At 37.5% G+C, this 22,514-nt stretch overlaps 1 protein-coding gene across 2 annotated transcripts in view; it reads left to right on the top strand.

Annotated features, from left to right (window-relative positions):
- Nucleotides 1-22,514, top strand: part of MMRN1 (multimerin 1) — a 70,607-nt gene that overhangs the window by 1,450 nt on the left and 46,643 nt on the right. For both annotated transcript variants that reach the window (XM_022582335.3, XM_022582334.3), the window contains one exon: nt 4,491-5,328. In XM_022582335.3, the coding sequence (XP_022438043.3) occupies nt 4,742-5,328 (587 nt within the window). In that variant the 5' untranslated portion in view covers nt 4,491-4,741. The remainder of the gene's footprint in view (nt 1-4,490; nt 5,329-22,514) is intronic.

The raw sequence follows: 22,514 nt of genomic DNA, 5'->3' as shown, positions 1-22,514 counted from the left end.
CTACCAGCCTACTTAGACCTAAATTTTACTCTTAATTTCAGTTTGTTGCACACCTGAGATTTTTCTGGCGTAACTACTTTGTTATTACCCTTTCTTATACAGCTCTTAGACTTTGCTCTATAGTCGTCATGTGTCTGCAATGGTTTCAAAATAAACTGTTTCAAATATACTTTGAAAACAGATGAGGTAGAAACAATGGGCCTTCTGAGTTTTACTTAGGAAGGACTTGCAAGAGGTAATCTGATTGAAAGGGTATTCTAGGAGACGTTTTGAAGCTGTATTCATAAAGGGAGTACTTGTGTTTATTTACACTGCCTTTTTTTTTTTTTTCTTTTGTGTGGCTATGAGTTGGGGAAATGGATCCTCCTCTCTAACCCCTGACATGTGCTACTACAGATATATAGAAGTACATTCATAGTTTTATCCATTCATGTGTTTGATAAATATTTATTGAATGCCTACCAAACACTGTTCTAGATGACGGGGATGTAGCAGTCTTATACTGTCCTGGAGGTTCCAATCTAGCAAATGAAAGGAGCATATTATCTGTGCTGTCAAGGATAAGGCAATGTCATCACTTACAATACTGCACAGGAATTGAAAAACGCACCCAACCAAAAAGAATAAAAAGTAAAGATTAGACTAAAAGCAAACTTATAAACACAACACTTCCCCTCTAATTCCATAAATTTGAACAAATAGAAATCATAATGTTATTAGCATTATCTCACTATATGTTTTAGCTGTGAAATAAAAGCTAAATATTGAGTTAAAAACAATAGAGAAAATGAATTTAAGATAATTTGAAAATTATTTTCTCTAGATTTTTGTAAACTTTAGATGTTTACTATTTCTTTTGGGGGCATATTTTCAGATGGTGGAAAGAACCAGAATTGGACATACATATCTATCGATTACCAGTGTGTTACCCTAGGAAGTTACTTAACTTCTTTAAGCCTGATTTTCCCTCAGTAAAATGAGAGTTGGATACTTACTTGGCATAATTAGGAGAATTAAATAATATGCCAAATTTAACTTATTTAGCACATTGCTTAGCTCATCAAAATCACATGTAAATCTGTTTCAGTCCTTCCCCCAGCCCTTTTACTGTATGGTTATAACGCCCTTGGGTCCACATATAAATGTAACATGTTTTTAATACTTTCAACCAACATAAAATCGAAAAAAGCTTAGAGCACTGTTTTCTGCAATTATCTTTTGACAGTGACAATTTATGGAGAAGGGGTGTAGTGAAATATTATTTTAAAAGTTTCATACTATTTTACTAAAATAATAATTTCTCATGTAAGAAAGAAAGAAGCTGCTAAGAAGTCCTAATAATCTAGTGGAAGTTATTCCTTACTCCCAATATTTTACAAAGGATAATAACTCTTGCAGCCATAAAAATGGCTTTAAATAATACATGGCACCATCTACAAACCATGAAATCCTTAATCTAAGATTCTCTTTTAACTCATATTTATATTTTTGTTTCAACTTAATAACACTTTTGTTTTTTTCTTATGATTAGAAGACTAAAATAATAATGTATAATAAATTAAATAATAATACATTAGAGGGCTTCCCTGGTGGCACAGTGGTTAAGAATCCACCTGCCAATGCAGGGGACACAGGTTCGAGCCCTGGTCCGGGAAGATCCCACATGCCGTGGAGCAACTAAGCCCATGCGCCACAACTACTGAGCCTGCACTCTAGAGCCCACGAGCCACAACTACCAAGCCCGTACACCACAACTATTGAAGCCTGCGCACCTAGAGCCCGTGCTCTGCAACAAGAGGAGCCACTGCAATCAGAAGCCCGCGCACCACAACGAAGAGTAGCCCCTGTTTACCACAACTAGAGAAAGCCCATGCTCAGCAACAAAGACCCAAAGCAGCCAAAAATAAATAAATTTATTTTAAAAAATAATAATAATACATAAGAAAAAGAAAACTGAAATAAACCCATTATACCATCACCTAGAGAGAACCACTTTTGCAATACGTATTCAATCTTTTGTTTATGGTACAATGAAAAATGACATAAAAACCTCCTGATAGCACATAATATAATGAGTTTCATAGTTTCTTTCTTATAAATTACTCAGTTGGAAAAAAAAGGCAATAGGGTAAAACATCATTTAATATAAAAAATTTAGCAGGCACAGGGATGTAGCAGAATGATGGGGTCCAGGTATACAAAAATCTGATGATATAGTTTAATCCAAGGATAGTATTTAGAGTAGTTAGAAAAATGATTGAGTATTCTTTAGGCAATAATCCCAGGAATATTATTTTTTAACTGTTATTTGGTAAGTATTAATGAGCCTCAGAAAGCAGTTTCTCTGACAGTTTCTGAAGTACAGACATAAATTACGTCTCCAGTTAAGGGATGATCCATACATCTAAAACCATCAGATGAGCTGGGGACTCTCTGGGGAGTTACAGCACAAGATGGCTTAGTGAATTGATAATGAGATACAGAACCTTTAGGCTTTTGATTGCAAGGTCACTTGTAGGCTAGGATAAGAGTAACCAAAATCATTATTGGTCAATACCTTACGGGAGGAGGAATGAATTGCTTAGCTCAGTTCAGTTTTTATTACCATTTGAGAGCCATTTGTTATCACTTACAGATCCAATGAGTGACCCTTTACCACTCAAGTTCACTTGTCCTAAGCAGGATCAAGATGTTGTTTTTCAAATCATAGAAGCAAAAAAATCTACGTGTGTCATTATTCTGGTTGTTTCTTAAACTTTCAAGATGGTTTCTTCATCGACTTTTACTAAATCTAGGAAAATGGATTTAAAATTGTACACTAAATAGAAATACTTTACTTGGATTTTTCTAACTGTTATTCTGCTCTAAGCCAAAGATAGTTGCTTGTGTCTTTTCCAGATTAAGAAGCTGTAATGTCTTTTTCTTAGTACTGAAAACCATGTTTGTGTGAAAATTATGCAGTTTCATCACTCTTTTTAGCTACTAACTCTGCCTGGATCGTCTGTGCTGGACTTTTCTGCTCCTTTACAAACGCAAAGTTTGTGGGATTGTTCTGTGATATATCCAAGAAACAGATGTTTGTACTCCATGCCAAAGTCAACTGGGGTTGCTGCTGACTACTGTGTATCGTAGTTTAAATAACCTCATACTATATACTCTCTAATATGTCGACAATATGCTTGTATAAGAGAATGGCAAAGAGTAAGGGGAGAAAGGAGTATTAACACCAAAAAGTTAGCAGTTCAGAGGAAAACTAGGTCTTGTTTCAAACCCCCGTGTCTTGTATCCAGGATTAGAGACAAGAGTGTATATCTACAATAATATATAACCAAATAGTCACAAGGTCTCCAGTTTTCCAGTTCTGAAAGAAAACATTCCATGACTGAATATTTAACAAGAACCTAATGCCACACATAGAAGTTGACAGAAAGATTAATTACACAGAGATCTAGCCTTCAGATAATGTATATAGGCCACGAGCAAATTGAGAGCCAAGAATATTCTTGCTTTATAATCTCAGCACCTAAGCGAGTACCTTACTAAAGCTGACTGAGGGTTTGGGTAATTACCACATGAATGAAGGAAGGAAGAAAGGAATGTATATGGATGGGTGAACTGTTCTAGCTTGTTACTTGTATGTCTGAAAAGTTTGCTATGGAATATTTTACAGATGAGAGAACTTAATGGAAGTCTGAGAATCAGACATTTGTTGGAGTAATGAAATCATAAATCCCATGAAGCATCTCTACTGGGAAAACAACCACAGAAAAGTCTTTGATCAATTTAGTTCTCTCTTTTCTGCAGCTGTTATATTTTGCACTACAGAAGAAGTACAAAAACTGGTCCCAGTTTATTTTCATGTGACTCCACTTTTTCTTTCATCCCTTCCTTAGTGGTAAAATACGAATCACCCCCCAACCACTAGAAGATAAGGATTAGAAAATAGAGGAAGTAAATTTCTGATTATTCATTCCATTAATTGGTTCTAATAGAAATTTGGAGAGCATAATTTAAAGTGATTTTCTTGTATACTCACATAATTCAATAATTTATGCTTTTCTCTTTTATTATCATCATTGAGATTAACTTCAAATAGTGCTACAGCTGAAGTGTATATATAAAAATAAGGATGTATATATATATTTCACAATTCAGCCTGTGATGTGTGAAAGAGCAGAGACATTGCAGATGAGTTTTTGTTTACATGTGTACATGCGTATATGTCCTTGAACAAAATGTGGCTCTCTGGGTGGGGCACAGTGGAAAGCAAGCATCACAAAACTTTTTCTCAAGTTCCTTGTATAGTAGAAAAAAAATGTTAAACTCCTTGATTCAGCCCATCCAAACAAAATTCCATTATCAACGTGAAATTTCTCTTCAAAATCAGCAGCACATGAAATATGAGTGAACCTAGGAAAGGAAAGTTACTTCATGTTTCTCTCATGGGTTTTCCTGATAATAATTGCCTGTGTTTTTCCATTTACCCTTAGCCTCGTCAGACACCCTTCACTGCTTCCATAGATCATCCTACCAGAGGTCACAGATCACACAGAACCTACAGAAACAGGAAATCAAACTTCCTGAGTCCACTGCAAAACACAGAAACCTGTTTCCTCTACACATCTCAAATTGGCAAAGTTCTGTCTTAGCAGATGCAGTGTGGAAGCAGCCATCGAAGAGGCTAGAAGGACTTTATCCCCCTCCCAATTTCACACGAGCTTTCTAGCTTCAAACTACTGAAATGAAAGGAGCAAGGATATTCATCCTCCTTTCTAGTTTATGGAGTGGGGGGATTGGGCGTAACAACACTACACATACTTGGACTACACCCGAGGATGAGAACTCCTGGAACTCCCAGACCTCTGCTCCGGCTCCTCTAAGCAAAATACAAAGTCTTCAGGCGCTGCCAACCACCCAGATCACATCAGTGGAGATGGCCACAGCTCCCGAGGCAAGCACTTCCGAGGAGAGTCTTCTGAAATCGACATTGCTTCCCTCAGAGACAAGTGCATCTCCCGAGCGTGTGAGAAACCAAACTCTCACACCCACAGGGAAGACAGAAGTGGTACTGAAGTTACAAACTCTTGCCCTCCCGACCAAATCGAGCATCAGGTTCAGTCCTAAAGCAGAGTCAGTGGTCCTTTCCAACTCCACCCTGAAATTTCTTCAGAGCTTTGCCAGAAAGTCGAATGAACAAGCCATTTCTCTAAACTCGGTTAGAGGCGTTGGAAATCGATCCCCACGGGAAACGTACCTCAGCAGAGGTGACAGCCCTGGAAGCCAAAGAACCAGCTACCAAAAATCAAGCTTTGAAACAACTAGAGGAAAGTAAGAAACATTCTTTTTTCTTTTTCTTCCTAACTATAAGGTTTATAAGATTGCAAGCTAACAGTTGTCTTACCTCCAGAAAAGGATTTCATGTCCAAGATGAAACCAGATCATATTTCAGTTAGGTGAGGTAATTAAGTGTTACCTTATCTAAAAGGGAAAAGATGAACAAACAAAACGCAGCAATTTATTTCAATCGGAGTGGTCGAAGTTACTAATAGAGGTGCTTTAACTGGGGATAGTCGGTAACAAACAGTGTAACCTCACAGTGACTGTTAGTTAATTCAGATCAAGGGTATGTTGGTTGTGCTCAGAACTACACGCACAACATGAAAGAAAAAATGTCATTACAGTTAAGGTGTGAACAGATTTAAAAACTGAAACAGCCTGCGCTGTGGAAAGCTCAAACTAAGCAGAGCTAGGTTGGAATCCTGGCTCCAGTACTGTCTAGATCCTTGACTTGAGCGAGTCACCTGATGTCCCTGAATCTCAGTTTCTTCATTTGTAAAAGACAGATATGGTATAAGGAGTACAGATAAAAATCCCAACTTTGCAGGGTTATCATGCAAGATTCAAATTAATGAGATGTGCTTAGACACACGCTTCTCACAGAATAGGTACTCAACAAGTCATCTTTTACTAGGACCATTATACTGAATTATGCCATCATTATGAATGGGTTGACTAGAAAGGCCAATTTTTCAAATTGATTTTGATTTAAAATGAGAGAAAATTCAATTTGAATTGTTGAAGCAAAATAATAAGACAAAGCTTAAAGGAGTATCATTAAAGAAGTCTTTCAAAAGGACCAAAAAACAAAAACAAAACCCTGGAAAATGCGCGTCCATGTTCTATTCATTTAATGTTCAAAGTTAAACACCTGACTATAAAAAATAATTCAAGTTAATAATAGCAACTAACACCTGCTATGAAAGGCATTGTGTTAACACTGTTGTTGATATAAACATGAGACACTGGGAAGTATATAAGCCAATAGATTTGTATTTATGTATTCTTTATTATTCAAATCCATTTTTCACTGTATTTCAAAGGCTATGGCATTTTTTAAAACATGAAAGTAAATTTGATTTTATAAAAACTTATTAACATGGTGGAATTTGGAACATGCCAATTTACTGTAAAAACAAATGCTACAGATTACAAAATGTTCAACTTAGGATAGGCTGTCTAAAACAGACATTTTAACAGATATAAATTAAACTTTCTCATGTTTAGGAACAACAGAATGTGGTCTATTAAGTGAAAACTGTAATTTATTGAGAGTCTTTTCTGAGTCATGCATAATATCGTTTCTATTAATCATATTTTGTTAGACTATGATTTAATTTTTTAAACCAATTATATAGAAATCTTAGGCACTCATAGGAAATGATTTGAACCTTTCAGAGATGTTATTATAAAGAGATTTTTCAATAGACTAGTAACTATAACCAAAAGAAGGGAACAGTTGAAAGTAAAATACCAATTAAATTTTACGTAGCATATAGAAAGTGGCATATGGTTGTTTCATAATTAGAACTAGTAATTGATAATTTGATGAATACTAGTTTTTAAATAAATGCTAGTTGCTTTATCCAAAGACCTCACTGTCAAAGCTTATGAACCCTTACTTATATGATGACTGTTTATACATTGCTGGTCTCGGGGGAAACAGAATTTTTCAAATAAAAATAATTCCTGCTCCCAAGGAATGTGTTATATAAAAAGCAAGCACCAACATATCTCAGATTTTTAAAAATTCATTATATGTTGGGAGGAAACAAGATATTAAAGGTGTAACTTGCTGAGCCAAACTCCATCCCATGCATTTTCCAATGAAAAGAATCTTAAATTATTTCTAGAGAAAAGAACTAACTGTACTTAGAGATTCTACATCCTGAGGTCCTAGAGAACTAAGGTTCTCTTTGGTAATACTTTTCTTTTATAAATTTATTTCTTTATTTATTTTTGGCTGCATTGGGTCTTCATTGCTGCGTGTGGGCTTTCTCTAGTTGCGGCGAGCGGGGGCTGCTCTTCGTTGCGGTGTGCGGGCTTCTCATTGCGGTGGCTTCTCTTGTTGCGGAGCACGGGCTCTAGGCACGCGGGCTTCAGTAGTTGTGTCACGTGGGCTCAGTAGTTGTGGCTCGCAGGCTCTAGAGCGCAGGCTCAGTAGTTGTGGCGCACAGGCTTAGCTGCTCCATGGCATGTGGGATCTTCCCGGACCAGGGCTCGAACCCGTGTCCCCTGCATTGGCAGGCGGATTCCTAACCACTGTGCCACCAGGGAAGTCCCGGTAATACTTTTCATTAAGTATTCATTCATTAAGTAATACTTCATTAAGTTCCAGACTTCTTACTCATTAGCCATGCAATTGATAATGGTATTAGAGAAAACTTAGGTCCATCTATTATGGCCACAGTGCTGATGCAAATAAGCCTTGGTAAGGTCAAAAGAGGTCTTTCATATTTTTGTTTGATTAGCAAATAATGATAACAGCAAACACTTTATGGCATTTTTCCTAGTACTGTACTATTGAGTGTGTATGTGTGTATATATGTACACACACACACACACACACTCGCATATTTTCAATCCTTTAATCATAACCATAATTCCATGAAGAAGATTCTGTTACTATTTCATTATAGAGAGGTTAAGAAAATTAACTAGGGTCACTTAGCTAGTAAATCCCAGGACAAAAATTCAAACCCAGGCTGGCTGGCTTCAGAGACGTAGCTCTCAATCCGTACATTATACTCCTTCAGCAAATACAGTCTATTATCCCAACTGGGAAAATACAAGTGGCCAGTTTATTTTCCCACTTCTCAGGCTTCAGAGGCTATTCTTTGCCTCCAGAATAAATTCCAGATTTCATTCCCAGTCGGTCATACAACGCCATCCTTGATCTGGCTCCTGCCTACTTCCCCAGCCTCACCTTCTGTGACTTTCTGGCCATGAAAATTTGTAGTTTTCTAGTCCACAATATGCTGTTTGTTAAACCTATCTTTGTTCCCTGTTTGTCCCTCTGGCTAGCATGGTCTTCTTTTCCCATCACCTACTTCTTTTACACCTGATAATAATACCTCCAGGAAGCTTTCTCAGGCTCAGTTATGTGGCCCCTCTAACTGTTCATATAGCTCTCTTTGAATTCTTCTATCACCGCGCTTACAATGTTATAATTACAGTGAACTTGTGATCTCCTTGAGTTTAGGGACATATTTCCAGTGCTAGTAAGGTGTTTGGTTTACAATAAGTACACAGTATTTAACAAACTGAATGTAAAGTTTATGGATCTATATGTGAATATATAGATGAATCCTTCCCAAAGAAAGATTTCTGTATAATAAAACCTTGTTGACTTGGGGTAAACTCATCTTAGGTTTGGGGTTTTTTTCCTTACTATTTTTGGAATTTTATAGTGGTTCTATGTAAAAGGAATACTTCTGTCAATAGAATTTTTCTGGCATATTTTTGTCTCATCTTGTACTTTCTCTTATCTTACCACCACAGGAACTCCTGGCTACACCAGAGCTGTGGTTTCCTGTCTGGAAAAGTGGGTGTTGGTCAGTGACCAAGCACTTTGAAACAGGCAGGATAAAAAGAAGAAATTGGGATTAATGCATTTAGGTATTGAACTAGTATTTGCTGAGGACCTAATATGTTCCCGGCATTGTGCTTGTGCTGAGGGTAAAACAGTGAAGACAAACTCCCACCTGTTCTGTCCTCACGGAATCTGCAGTCCAGTGGGAAAAGGGCATGGGGAGGAAAAACAGTACATCACAAATGCTGATGTTGAATCAAAATGGTGATGAACAAACATTCTGAACGAAGTTTATGAGAGAACATAACAGGATGAGTGGTCTACCTGGAGGCTATGAGCTTTCCCTGAGAGGATAGTAGGTGAAACGAGATATTGGCATTAACTGCCTACCTAACTTCTCTCACAATCCCAACCCCTGCACACACGTACTTGAATCTTCATCTCAGTGAACGGCTAGTTCCATAACTAGAAACCTTGGGTATACCCTTTATACTTTTTCTCTCCCGGCCTTTACATAATCAATCAAGAAGTCTTCTTGGTGTTCCCTCCAATATCCCCCAAACCTGCCAGCTTCTCTCCACCTTCACCACACCATGTTATTCTTAGCCACCATTATCTACTACTTAGTCTCTTAACTTGTCCATGTTTCCACTCTTGCCTCCACACAAGTGTGAGATCTTTCAAACTTTTTTATTGAATACATTTGACATAGAACATTGTATACATTAAAGGTATTTAAACTTTAATTCAGGTTAATGCGTTTCATTGGATGTAAGACTTCATCTATTGTGATGGGATTTTATGTACTGATCAGAAAGTATGACATTATTTAAAGTTTTCAGATTTATCTCAGAGTTGTTTTTGTTTTTTCTTTTGCGGTACGCGGGCCTCTCACTGTTGTGGCCTCTCGCGTTGCGGAGCACAGGCTCCGGACATGCAGGCCCAGCGGCCATGGCTCACGGGCCCAGCCGCTCCGCGGCATGTGGGATCTTCCCGGACCGGGGCACGAACCCGTGTCCCCTGCATCGGCAGGCGGACTCTCAACCACTGCGCCACCAGGGAAGCCCTATCTCAGAGTTTTTATATCACTTTTGCCTCCTTGAAATGAAGATATAAATGAAACTGGTTAAGACATTTCTAAGGCAATGACAAAAACTACTGTCTGACTAGTAGTGACTAAAATATATCATTGATTTCAAAATATATTCCTGATTTCAGAGATGTTTTAAAACCTGTAAAATTTAGTATTTTGCTCACATGCTCAAAATCACTTTGTAGCTTTCCAATACATTTAGAATAAAATCCTAAATCCTCACCATGCACACAGGGTCCTGCTTGACATGACCCCTGCCTATCTTTATGATCTCATTTTCTACCATGCTCCAAGCTCACTCCACTCAATCTCGTCCAGCCACACTGCCCTTCCTCCTGCTTACTGACCATGCCAACTTAATACATATCTCAAGGAAACTCCTGTTTGCTCTTGAGAGAATGCTCTTCCCTCAGCATTTAGACAAATGGCTCCTTTTCTTATGCAATTTGAGCTTTAATGGCCCTCCCTCAAGTAGACCTTCTCTGACCACCCAATGGAAAGTTGCCATCCTTATCTTATCACCCTTATTGTTTCTTCAGAGCATTTATTTGAAATTATTGGGTCTATTTATGCAGGCAGTTGTGTATTTTATATTTTTCCACAAAATACATTCTGTGAAAATAGGACCCTTGACCTTCTTACTTATTATTATTCTATTCACTGCCAACAATAGTGCTATGCACATAGAGAGAGCTCCACAAAACTCTGTGGAATGACAGATCATTGGATGGATTTGGAGTTCACAGCAGAGATAAAGACTAGAAATATAAGTTTGGGAAATATGAGAACTATAGAAATATGGATGCTCAATTGAGGAGTTTTTCTTTCTTTCTTTCTTTCTTTCTTTAACGAAAGGTAGGAGGGAGAGAGGGCAGAAATCAGAGCTCTTCCAGAGAGTTTCCCACTTACCTGTTTGTCATTGTATTTGATTTTGCATATAGAATGGCCATAAATATGGTAAAATGTTAATGAAAGGGCCAGAAGGGAAAAGTTGAATATGAAACAAGATGAATCCTATATTTGCTGAGTTTATGGACTTTATTTATTTTAGAATTTCACTTGTTTATTCTTTCTATAAGCTATGTAACTTGCTTTATGTACAAATAGGTGGCTCAAGTTAAATGAATTCTGATTTCTAATATGTCTAACATGGTAAACTCTACAAGTCTTTTATTAAACCACTTGTAAATAGAAAATTTAAATTTTAAAATTTAATGGTTTAAAATTACAAAAACTAACCATTAAATTAATTCTGCTGCCTATCGTCATATGCAGTTTTCTGCTTAATTCTGTAAATTATGAGGTTTTACATGTGAAAAATCTGGTCAATTAAATTCAGATGCCACCTTAGTCCATTCAGGCTGTTATAACAAAATGAGTGACTGGGTTCCTTATAGACAGCAGAAATTTATTTCTCACAGTTCCGGAAGCTGGAAACCCAGGAACAGGTTGCCAGCATGGCCTTTTTCAGATTCCCGACTTCTCATTGTACTCCTACATTGTGGAAGGCATGAGGGATCTCTCTAGGGCCACTTTTATAAGGGCACTAATCCCTTATACCTAACCACCTCCCCAAATCCCCATCTCTCAATATTATCATAATGGGAATTTGGATGTCAACAAATGAATTTTGGGGGGACACAAACATTCAGTCTTTATCATTTATAGTTTGCAAAGTTCTTATCAGTGGCCTAGTAGCATCCAAGGGGATTATTCTCACATGCTGTTAAATTATAAAAAGAAACACACCATTATATTAAAGAGTATTTTTTATGTCCTTGAGAAATTAAATGTATCTACTACATTACTGCCAGTGAAAATACTAAAGTATATTCAGTATCTCAGTTTTTTTCTCATTAATCGTTTCCTTTTTTATTTCTTTGATATTTCTACTCACTAAATTGCTGCAGAATATACACACACATATTGTATGATACACACCAGAATTTATGCAGTCTAGGTGATTAAACAAGAAATGTTTGTACACCTTCTGTTTCTTTAAATACCAAAATATTAATTAAAAAATGTGTTACTTCGGGAAATGCTAAAAGAGTCAGTTTACAGGAACAACTGGTTTAAGTATAGAATTAAGCATCACAGCACCTATTAGCTTGCCTTTCCCGAGGCTCCGTGGTCTGCACACTGGGAAAGTCTGACACCTACTGGAATAGAATTTACAATGTCCCTGAATACGTTGAAGTAACAGGATGGGGAAAAGAAACAAAAAAATAAAGTTAGGTAAAATAAAACAAATTTGTGAAAAAAGTTTAATTAAGGTACCTTTAAGAATTGTTTCTTAGGTATAATATATGTATTTTTATATCTAATTCAGTGTACCTCTTAAAAATGTACTGTCATTGGCTTTAAAACTTTGAAAATAGGTTGGATCCAAAAAGCAAACTCCATGCACATCCTGAGAGGGGGACACACTCAGCTCATTCTCCTAAAATTTTACACTGAGAAATTATTAGTAGTATTATTATTGTATGTACACAATGATTTGTGACTCTGAGGTACTATATGGCATATATCATTAAAAACTCAATTACATACTACACTGTGCCCAACATGGAAGGCAAATCAGTGCCTGACCAAAGATTTTCATTGCAAAAGTTGGTATGTAAAAGGGGTTTCATCTTAAAACCTAAATTAACCAGAAAATTAAAGTATCAGAAATTCCCCATAATCTGAGCTTTTCATGATTGCCTCTCAAGATTTGTTTCAAATATTTACACGATTCTTTTATAAAACTAATACTTCTATCCCAGTTTATATATTATATAGACTTTTGAAAAAGGATGGACTATATAAAGGTATTTACACTAAAATAAAATGAACCACAATATTTTTTTTAATTTGAAAATAGTAATCTTCTTAAGGAGATTTGTATCAAGATGGACTTATCTTTTGGACTAATAGCCAAAACTAAATATAAAAAGTCTAATGCTTTATTTGTGTGTGATTTACATATTAAAAATCTTTTTACTAAATCTAAATGCTTACTTCCAATTTCTGTTAATATTTCTTTCACACTGGGTATATTTCCTTTCTCATTTATGACTGATGAACTACCTGTAAATACTGGTCTCTCATAATAATTAATAATTTCATCTTTTTTTTTAGTTTGATTGAAAAAAATAAAGATTACATAACATTTAGGAAGTATTTTTGTTCATAACTACTTAAGACTATAAAAACATTTAGAATATATTTCTTCTGAGAGCTAAGCCTCCTCATATGAATTGAACATCACCAATAATAGTCTTCTGTCATGATTTTCTGGAACTTATTATTGACCTGATACACATAAGCAATTGTGGTTAAGATGAATTTATCAGGTCATTACAGAAACAAGAAAGGAGCAACCTCTACTTGTGTACGAGGCCAAAAACAAAATGGGAGATATATACATACATATATATAGCTATATAGGTATCTATTCCTCAGCTCCTACTGAGCTCTCTGAATCATCCAGGCATTACCAGCAGCAGCAAGTGTTTTACATATATTAAGTCATTTAATCTCACAACAATCCTGTGAGGTAGGTAATATTATTATATTTATTGTATCGATGAGGAAGCCACATTTAACAAACAAGCTAATGGCTACTAAGTTGTTTCATTTTCTCTTGGTCCTCATTGAATCCCTAAGTTCATCTGAATAACGGGATGACAGGAAACAAAGTCAAAATGTCCTTAAATACATCATCTCCCCAAGCAGAGAATCTTCTCCAACTTCCAAGAGAAAATTACATATCATTGGCTAGTTTATGGAGGGGATTTTGCTGGTTTACCTTGATTTCTAGTGAATAGCCTCAGGACTTGGTATTTTCATGCTATCGTGTCAATTCAAATCACAGGTTATGAATATAAATGCTTAAACATTGTCTTCTACGAACAGGATGACAATTTATTAATCTGTGTTCTAAGGACTAGTATAAATAAATAACATTAATTCTTAGATTGATGTCTTCTATTTCTTAAGGAAAATACTTGTCATGGTCATTATTTAAATGAATACTTTGTTGCTTCAGTCCACTCTCAATTCAGGATAAGAATGGATATGTTTGGACCAGTGTTTGGTCAGGGTACACTTCAAATGGCAAATGACCAATTAATGGAATCTTTGTTTTTAATTTAGTGTTTTCAGGGCTCCTTGGAAGACTGGATTTCTAAAATGTTTCAATCAAAAGTACAGTGATTGTTTACTTACAATGCTTTTCTTAGTTCATTATCCACAAGACTTCAAGTTGTCTCTGTCAAAATAGAATCCTTTTCTCCCTTTTGTAAGTTCTGCAAGCCAGGCTCATGTTCATAAATAACAAAAGATGTCTGCTTTTTCTTCAAACAAACATTTTACCTGTTAACTTGGAAAATCCAAAGGATCAATACAAGCTTTTCAGTACATGTTGCCACACAAAAGCAACCGTGTTATTACCATTAAAGAGAATCCCAAATGCAGTCTGCTGTTTGGAGTGTTCAGACCCCACGGAAAGCTCAATACTTCAAAGAAACCGCTCTCCGTCGGCCATAATCACTCTGGAAAGGTACAAAGGATTTCTAGATTTAAGCAAAATACTTGTCTGGGATCATTACATTTGCTTTTATACTGGCCTGTCACCATTTCACCATGCTGAATTTTCTGTTTTTAAACTTCTATTTTCAGATTATTTCGTTTAAAATTTATATTTACATTTTTAACATCTCTTAATGAGCTTATTTCATCGGTGGCATAAACCTAATTACAAGTCACACCAGGGGCTCTTTGGCTGTGGATTGTTCTTCCAATTTACACTGGATCAAAGGTTGCTGGGCCACTGGCAATCTGCTCTTTTGCCTACTCAACTATTTTAGTCATGAAATGGTTTCACTATTTAGGGTTTTAAACAATCTCTGCAGGTGACACTGATTTATTCTCACAAACAATATCTTTCTGTTTGTCTATCTGTCTTTCTAACAACCATCTCTTTTCTTTTTTTTTCAGTACCCAGGGTATGCAGGGACGGTGGTATTTTTTCCTGCCTCGCCCCGTGCCCTCCATAGTCATTCAGCCAATGCTCACGTGACAGACAATGTGTGCTTCTGATGAAGTTAGACATTCTCTGTGATTAGGATAATCAGTGGATTTGCAGGAGAAATCTATTTTTAAAATATCCCTTTATCATGGTGTCTTTATTAATTTTAAAATTTTTATTTCCTGTTTTTGCCGTACTTAGTTTCACATTATTTTGCCAAGTATCACCATGCTTGAACAAAATGTACCAACGTGTCTTTTCATGCCTTTATGGAGCTGAATTTTCAAACTTCTCATTCAAGAGAACCTTGCACAATAAGCTGTACAGTGCTCAATTTATCTGCCTTAGACAGATAAATGGCTGAGTCCGCTTTATTTGCAGAGGAACATGTGGTCCAAAGAGGCCTAAACAGTCCAAAGCAGATGTTTACTAACTTTAGTGACTCTACTCTGGGGGAAAATGTGTTCCTTCTTTGTTTTTTAACATTTAGGTTGACTTTTGCGTTATTTTGATTATAATAATAATTATTATTTTAAGCAGCATAGAGGTCTTATGTTCTACTGATTTAGTGGCATACATTGCATATTAATTTGAACTCATAGTGATTTGATTTTACAGTCATGTAGCATTTCCTTTAGTACTAGATTTTGTAAATCATTTCTGCCTCTACCCTCGATAAAAAACCTCAGAAAACAAACGAGAGGGAAGAATATAAATTTAACATAACAAGGTATATATTCACAATAGGGAAAAAAATGACAGAAACAGAAAAGTAGAGAGAAAAAAAATCATGCTATAATCCAATCATTCAATTTATAGTTATTAAGAACTTCCTACAGTTTAGTATAGGATGTTTTATAATAAAATCACTGGTATTACAACAGAAATGAGGCTGATTTTTGTTTTCCTAAACAGTATCTATATGATTTTGGATGGCTTCTACCAGGATGTCATCTAAAAATAGGTATTTTAATAAAGACTGTTTTTGTCTGATCATGGCATTTTTGTGGCAAATGGCCTACTTTGATGTTGTTAAAGTTTCTCAGCTTCACTGGAGCGTGGTCAATTCATATTCCTCTACTACCTTATATGTTGAAGACAGTAAGCATACATGGATGGATATAAACAAAGGTTTTTAGAAACGGGCTTGAGAAAAGTTATGGATACAGTATGGTCTAATTGATAAGACATGTGGATCAGAACAGCAATTCAGCTAAATCTTTCTGTAAGGCAGGATTTGTTATTCTTAATCATATCATTTAAAATTGTGCTATATTTGATACAAAATAGATGTGTACCTAATTTTACCATATGTATCCTTAACAGTGTATCATTCACTTTTATTTTTTAGCTTTATGTAGGAAAAAATCATTGTATGGTATTATTTCTGTAACTTGCTTGTATCACACAAGTTTATTATAAGTTATATTTGGGTTATTGAATATTACAGTTCATTTGTTTAACTGGTGAATAATACCTATGTGTAAGTATTTCAATGTATTTCTCCATTCTACGGTAAATGGACATTTAAACTACTTTTAGGTTTTGATAGTTATGAATAATGCTTGCTACTATAAATACTCAGATAACATGATTCCTGGAACACATGTGCAAGAGTTTCTCTAAAGTATATATCTAGAAGTGTAACTGCTGGGTCAGTATACGCATGTTCATTATTACATGATATTAACACATTGTTTTTCAAAGTGGTTTTACCATATATTTCTACGAACAGTATATATGAGATTCCAGTTCTCTATATCCTCTGAACACGTGAGATTGTCAAATTCTCAAAATTTGCTTATTTGGCGACATACACCAAGAGCCTGGAAAGGCCCTTCCTAGCCTTCATGAATTGGGCCTGGTGTCAACCAGCAGCTTTACCAGAAACCCGAGGTCTGTGTGATGCAGCAATGTTGGCTGCACCTGGAAAACGCTTGAGTTCACAGGAGATGAAGGAAGGCACATCTGGGGACTCAAAGCCCACTTCTTCCTTTATAGGAAGCACCTTGGCACACGAGAGGCTTGCCCCCTCAAAGGCTTTCCCCCTTAGTGCTAGTTCTGAGGGGTTAGCCATCCCCTCTGAGAATGGAGGTTTGGAGAGAGAGAGCACGTGTGTGAGCACGAGACTCCTAAGTCACAACTCAGTCAATATCCCAGATTTCAAACGCAAGAGCTGAGAACAGTCTATGGGTTGCAAATCTCTAGAAAAGGACCTTCCCTCACTCCCCTCAAAAAGCGGAGGGAGGGGCTTCCCTGGTGGCGCAGTGGTTGAGAGTCCGCCTGCCGATGCAGGGGACACGGGTTCGTGTCCCGGCCCGGGAAGATCCCACATGCCGCGGAGCGGCTGGGCCCGTGAGCCATGGCCGCCGAACCTACGTGTCTGGAGCCTGTGCTCTGCAACGGGAGAGGCCACAACAGTGAGAGGCCCGCGTACAGCAAAAAAAAAAAAAAAAAAAAAGCAGAAGGAAATCAACCAGCATCAAGAGGCGTGAGAGAGAAAGCAAGAACCTGAGGGTTTAAGAACCCATTCCATCTCCTAGTTCGGTTTCTGGAAAGAAGCAAGCCAATATAGCAGTGACTGTCTACAACTTGGCTATAAGAATTCCCTGAGAAGCCACTGAGGACCAAGTCTCCAAGACGACTACCTTTCCATTGGAGGTGGTTGTCAGAACTGTAGCCTACACGCATGCTTCCCAGCTGCCAAGGAATCCGTCCAAGCAGTTCCAAGACTGTAGCCAGTTTGGTCAGAGGATCCTACTAGTATTTCTCCCCCATGTGCTGAGGTGGACTTGCCTACCGCAGAGGAGCCTAGGAAAGTCCAGCCTCTGTTTCGCTTGCCACCCTGAAAAACGTACCCAATAGGGAGGAGGGTGGAAGAGGTGACTGTATCCCCTTGAAGAAAGTGAAGTGGGGAGTCTGCCTGAGACTCAGAGCTGAATTTGACAGAGGATATAGGCTGAAATAATCAAGGCCTCACTCCTTTCTGAGCATGCTGGGGTTTAATCTTCATGGGAGAAGATCAAAACATTTTACCTCCCCAGTAGAGATCACAGACGAGCTAATCTAGACATCTGGGCAATTTCCAGGTAGAATGCATTTAGGCCTCCATGTATCCCATGGTATTTAGCACCACCAATGTTTGTTCCTCCTGGAAAAGCTTCCTTTTTACATACATATTTACACACTTAAAAGCAGTTCAATGCCTGCTAGCTTGGCTCATACAAAAGAGGGTTAAAACTCTCACTGAGGAAAGACCAAAATGTGTCCAATTGTATAAAGGCCTCTTCCCTTGCAAGAAACAGGGAGATAGCTGATTTCCTCCCATTTTTCCTCTTTTGCAAAAGAAGTCTTAATTGTAAGCTCGTGTTGTAATTCGAAGACCCATTCTCAGGCCATTTTCCCCCTGACTCTAGCCGATGTTGGAGCCAGGCAGTGTTACAAAAGAAAGTCATTTTCTTCTTTTTCATAACTCCAGTATACCACATACAGTAGGAAGTCATATAGAATTAAGAACATAATACGTTACCATTTATAGAATAAAAGCACGTAGCTAAAAGAGCCACATTATCAGAAAGGACAGGTACAAACTTACTGATAAGAGCTCTATATCCAGTTGATTCTTAGATATTATCTCCATTAGAAAACATTATCTCCATCTTCAAAATACTTCAACCCTCTCCAGCCACTCTCAGATGTGTTTAATACGTAAGAGAATTCTTAGTGAGATTGTTGAAAATAGCTCTTATCAAGTTTTGTCTGTGTTTTGGAAGATTTTTTTGCTTTGCTTTACAGTCGGCTAAATGTAGGCCAAGTCTGACCACCGTATTTATTATTTAAACTGCAAGTAATTATACACAATTCCTCTTTGTCCTGTTACTGCCTTAACAATCTCAACCTTCCTTAAATCCCTATTTGTCTAATAACATTGTCCCACCTGTTTTATTTCTTTAGTCTCTGCCTTTCATTAACTCACTCTAAAGACACAGGTGTGCTTTTTATTCCATGCTGACCACCAATTTGGAAATAGATGATCATTCTCTTAGCTCCCATTTCACTAATTTTACTTCTTATATCTCCTATTTATTTTTACTGTGCCTACTCCTTAGACTGACTGGTATGATCACATGTCTCTTCTTTTCCCTTCCTGTTAAATTAGCAGGTATATCGCTGACATACCCCATTTTGGAAGGGCTTTTTCTCAGGATGACCAGAGCAAAATGACACCAAGGAGGCGTCTTGGGTGGAAATTCCTCTAACCCAGGCACAGAACATGTTCTGCAGTGGAGAGTTTTCCTGATTTACAGTCCCTCATTTCTCCTTTACCCTCTCACACAACATGGTAATCGGGGCAGGTTCCATTAAGGACACACACCTGTATCTATACCTCCAGGCGATCATATTAGGCATGGGTGAAAAACCAACCCCTGCGTAAAGGCAAGATTTCTAGTCAGGGAGCAATATCTTACCGCCTGATTCAGAGGACCCCCACTAATATCAGGTTTAATATTTTGCTACAGTCATCCGCGAGCCAACCCCTCTTAACCAATCTTAACAAAACAGACATAGACAAACATGGACAAAGAAATCCAAAGTCTTAGGACTCCATCCTTTGAGTACCTCAGCAGCTGTAACCTTTTATATTGTCTCCCTCGGGGTGGGAATCTAACCCACAATCCTGAGAAGGTTATTAGACAACTTTAGGTGCTGGCACATTTTAACAATGTTACTCACCCAAAAGACGTCTGATCCAGGTGCGGTTTCTTCTCTCAAAAGTGAAAGTAGCACCAAGGAGCCTGGAGAGCAGCAGCGGGAAGCAGCAACGTGACACCTGACCCTCTAGACAAGTTTGGTCTGGGTGACTGCTCAGGGTGGGTGACGAGGGCCTGCACTCTGCCAGGGGCTGTGGTGCCTTTGGCAGGTAGTCATGAGATTTACATCCCTTTGTGGTGACCAACATTGCTACCGAGCAAGGGCTCCTTGCCCAATGTGCACAGAAGCCAATACCAAGGCACCGGCTTTTGAGAAAATAAAAGCTCTACTGCGAGATCGACCGGCAAGGAAACAGGAAGCAAGGCTCTCGCATCTGTCTTCGCCATCCAGGGCTTGGGGTGAAGTTTAGGGGGATTAGGGAAATTTCAAACTTGGAAGCTGATTGGCTAGGCTTGAATTAGTCCATATAAGCTCCCACTGTTGCTGGGAGCCATATTTTCCTTGTTGAAGAACTTCTCATTTCATAAAAGCCTCAACACGTCTATTCTTTGAGTTCCATAGACTGAAGATTCTCGGCTCTGGGGTTATACTGCACACGTGGGTTCCTGTCTTGCGCATGCCCAGGGCTGTCTGTAAAATAACTCAAGGTTTGATTAATCAACATCCTCTTTAAGGATGCAAAACCAGTTTAAGCTGGTCAACGTTTTACATGCTGTTAAATTTAACAAGAACAATGTTATTTTTCCTATTATAAACAGTATCTCTCTTAAATTTGTTGTTAGCACATCAAACTATAACTGATCTTAACCGTATGGCTAAACTTTTTTATTAATTATAAAACATTTTATATTGATCTTCACTAAATTGATGAACTCATTCATTATAATCATTTACATATAGACTCCTTTATATTTTTTCTTCATAATCATATCACCTGCTGCTAATAAGTTATTTTTTTCCCTCATTTTAGATCCTTACATCATTTATTTATTTATTTATTTTCATCTTACTGCACATTGCTCAATGGAAGTAACAGATCTACGTCTGAGTCACTACCTCAGTCTAATATCGATATCTGCATAAAGGCAATTTTGGATTTTGACTTAGCTTATAGCTAAACAATAGATTCTGGTTTTAGCTCTGATTTATTCTTAATTTACTTTTATCTTACAGTGCTTTTTTTTTTTTAATATCTTTACTGGGGTATAATTGCTTTACAATGGTGTGTTAGTTTCTGCTCTATAACAAAGTGAATCAGCTCTACACATACACACGTTCCCATATCTCTTCCCTCTTGCGTCTCCCTCCCTCCCACCCTCCCTATCCCACCCATCTAGGTGGTCACAAACCACCGAGCTGATCTCCCTGTGCTATGCGGCTGCTTCCCACTAGCTATCTATTTTACGTTTGCTAGTTTATATATGTCCATGCCACTCTCTCACTTTGTCACAGCTTACCCTTCCCCCCCCCCCCGCCATATCCTCAAGTCCATTCTCTAGTAGGTTTGTGTCTTTATTCCCATCTTACCCCTAGGTTCTTCATCACCTTTTTTTTTCTTAGGTTCCATATATATGTGTTAGCATACGGTATTTGTTTTTCTCCTTCTGACTTATTTCACTCTGTATGACAGTCTCTAAGTCCATCCACCTCACTACAAATAACTCAATTTCATTTCTTTTTATGGCTGAGTAATATTCTATTGTATATATGTGCCACATCTTCTTTATCCATTCATCTGTTGATGGACACTTAGGTTGCTTCCATGCCCTGGCTATTGTAAATAGAGCTGCAATAAATATTTTGGTACATGACTCTTTTTGAATTATGGTTTTCTCAGGGTATATGCCCAGTAGTGGGATTGCTGGGTCTTATGGTAGTTCTATTTTTAGTTTTTTAAGAAACCTCCATACTGTTCTCCATAGTGGCTGTATCTATTTACATTCCCACCAACAGTGCAAGAGGGCTCCCTTTTCTCCACACCCTCTCCAGCATTTATAGTTTCTAGATTTTGTGATGATGGCCAGTCTGACCAGTGTGAGATGGTATCTCATTGTAGTTTCGATTTGCATTTCTCTAATGATTAATGATGTTGAGCATCCTTTCATGTGTTTGTTGGCAATCTGCATATCTTCTTCGGAGAAATGTCTATTTAGGTTTTCTGCCCATTTTTGGATTGGGTTGTTTGTTTTTTTGTTATTGAGCTGCTTGTAAATTTTGGGAATTAATCCTTTGTCAGTTGCTTCATTTGCAAATATTTTCTCCCATTCTAAAGGTTGTCTTTTGGTCTTGTTTATGGTTTCCTTTGCTGTGCAAAAGCTATTAAGTTTCATTAGGTCCCATTTGTTTTTTTTTGTTTTTATTTCCATTTCTCTAGGAGGTGGGTCAAAAAGGATCTTGCTGTGATTTATGTCATAGAGTGTTCTGCCTATGTTTTCCTATAAGAGTTTGATAGTGTCTGGCCTTACATTTAGGTCTTTAATCCATTTTGAGTTTATTTTTGTGTATGGTTAGGGAGTGTTCTAATTTCATACTTTTACATGTACCTGTCCAGTTTTCCCAGCACCACTTACTGAAGAGGCTGTCTTTTCTCCATTGTATATTCTTGCCTCCTTTATCAAAGATAAGGCGACCATATGTGCGTGGGTTTATCTCTGGGCTTTCTATCCTGTTCCATTGATCTATATTTCTGTTTTTGTGCCAGTACCATACTGTCTTGATTACTACAGCTTTGTAGTATAGTCTGAAGTCAGGGAGCCTGATTCCTCCAGCTCCATTTTTCATTCTCCAGATTGCTTTGGCTATTCGGGGTCTTTTGTGTTTCTATA

This window comes from Delphinapterus leucas, chromosome 5, assembly GCF_059928025.1.
Source record: "Delphinapterus leucas isolate spDelLeu-1000000601 "Yukka" chromosome 5, BTC_Dleu_Yukka2, whole genome shotgun sequence".
Taxonomy (NCBI): Eukaryota; Metazoa; Chordata; class Mammalia; order Artiodactyla; family Monodontidae; genus Delphinapterus; species Delphinapterus leucas.
The sequence above is the reverse complement of the archived record's forward strand: the minus strand, read 5'-3'. Positions and strand labels throughout refer to the sequence as shown.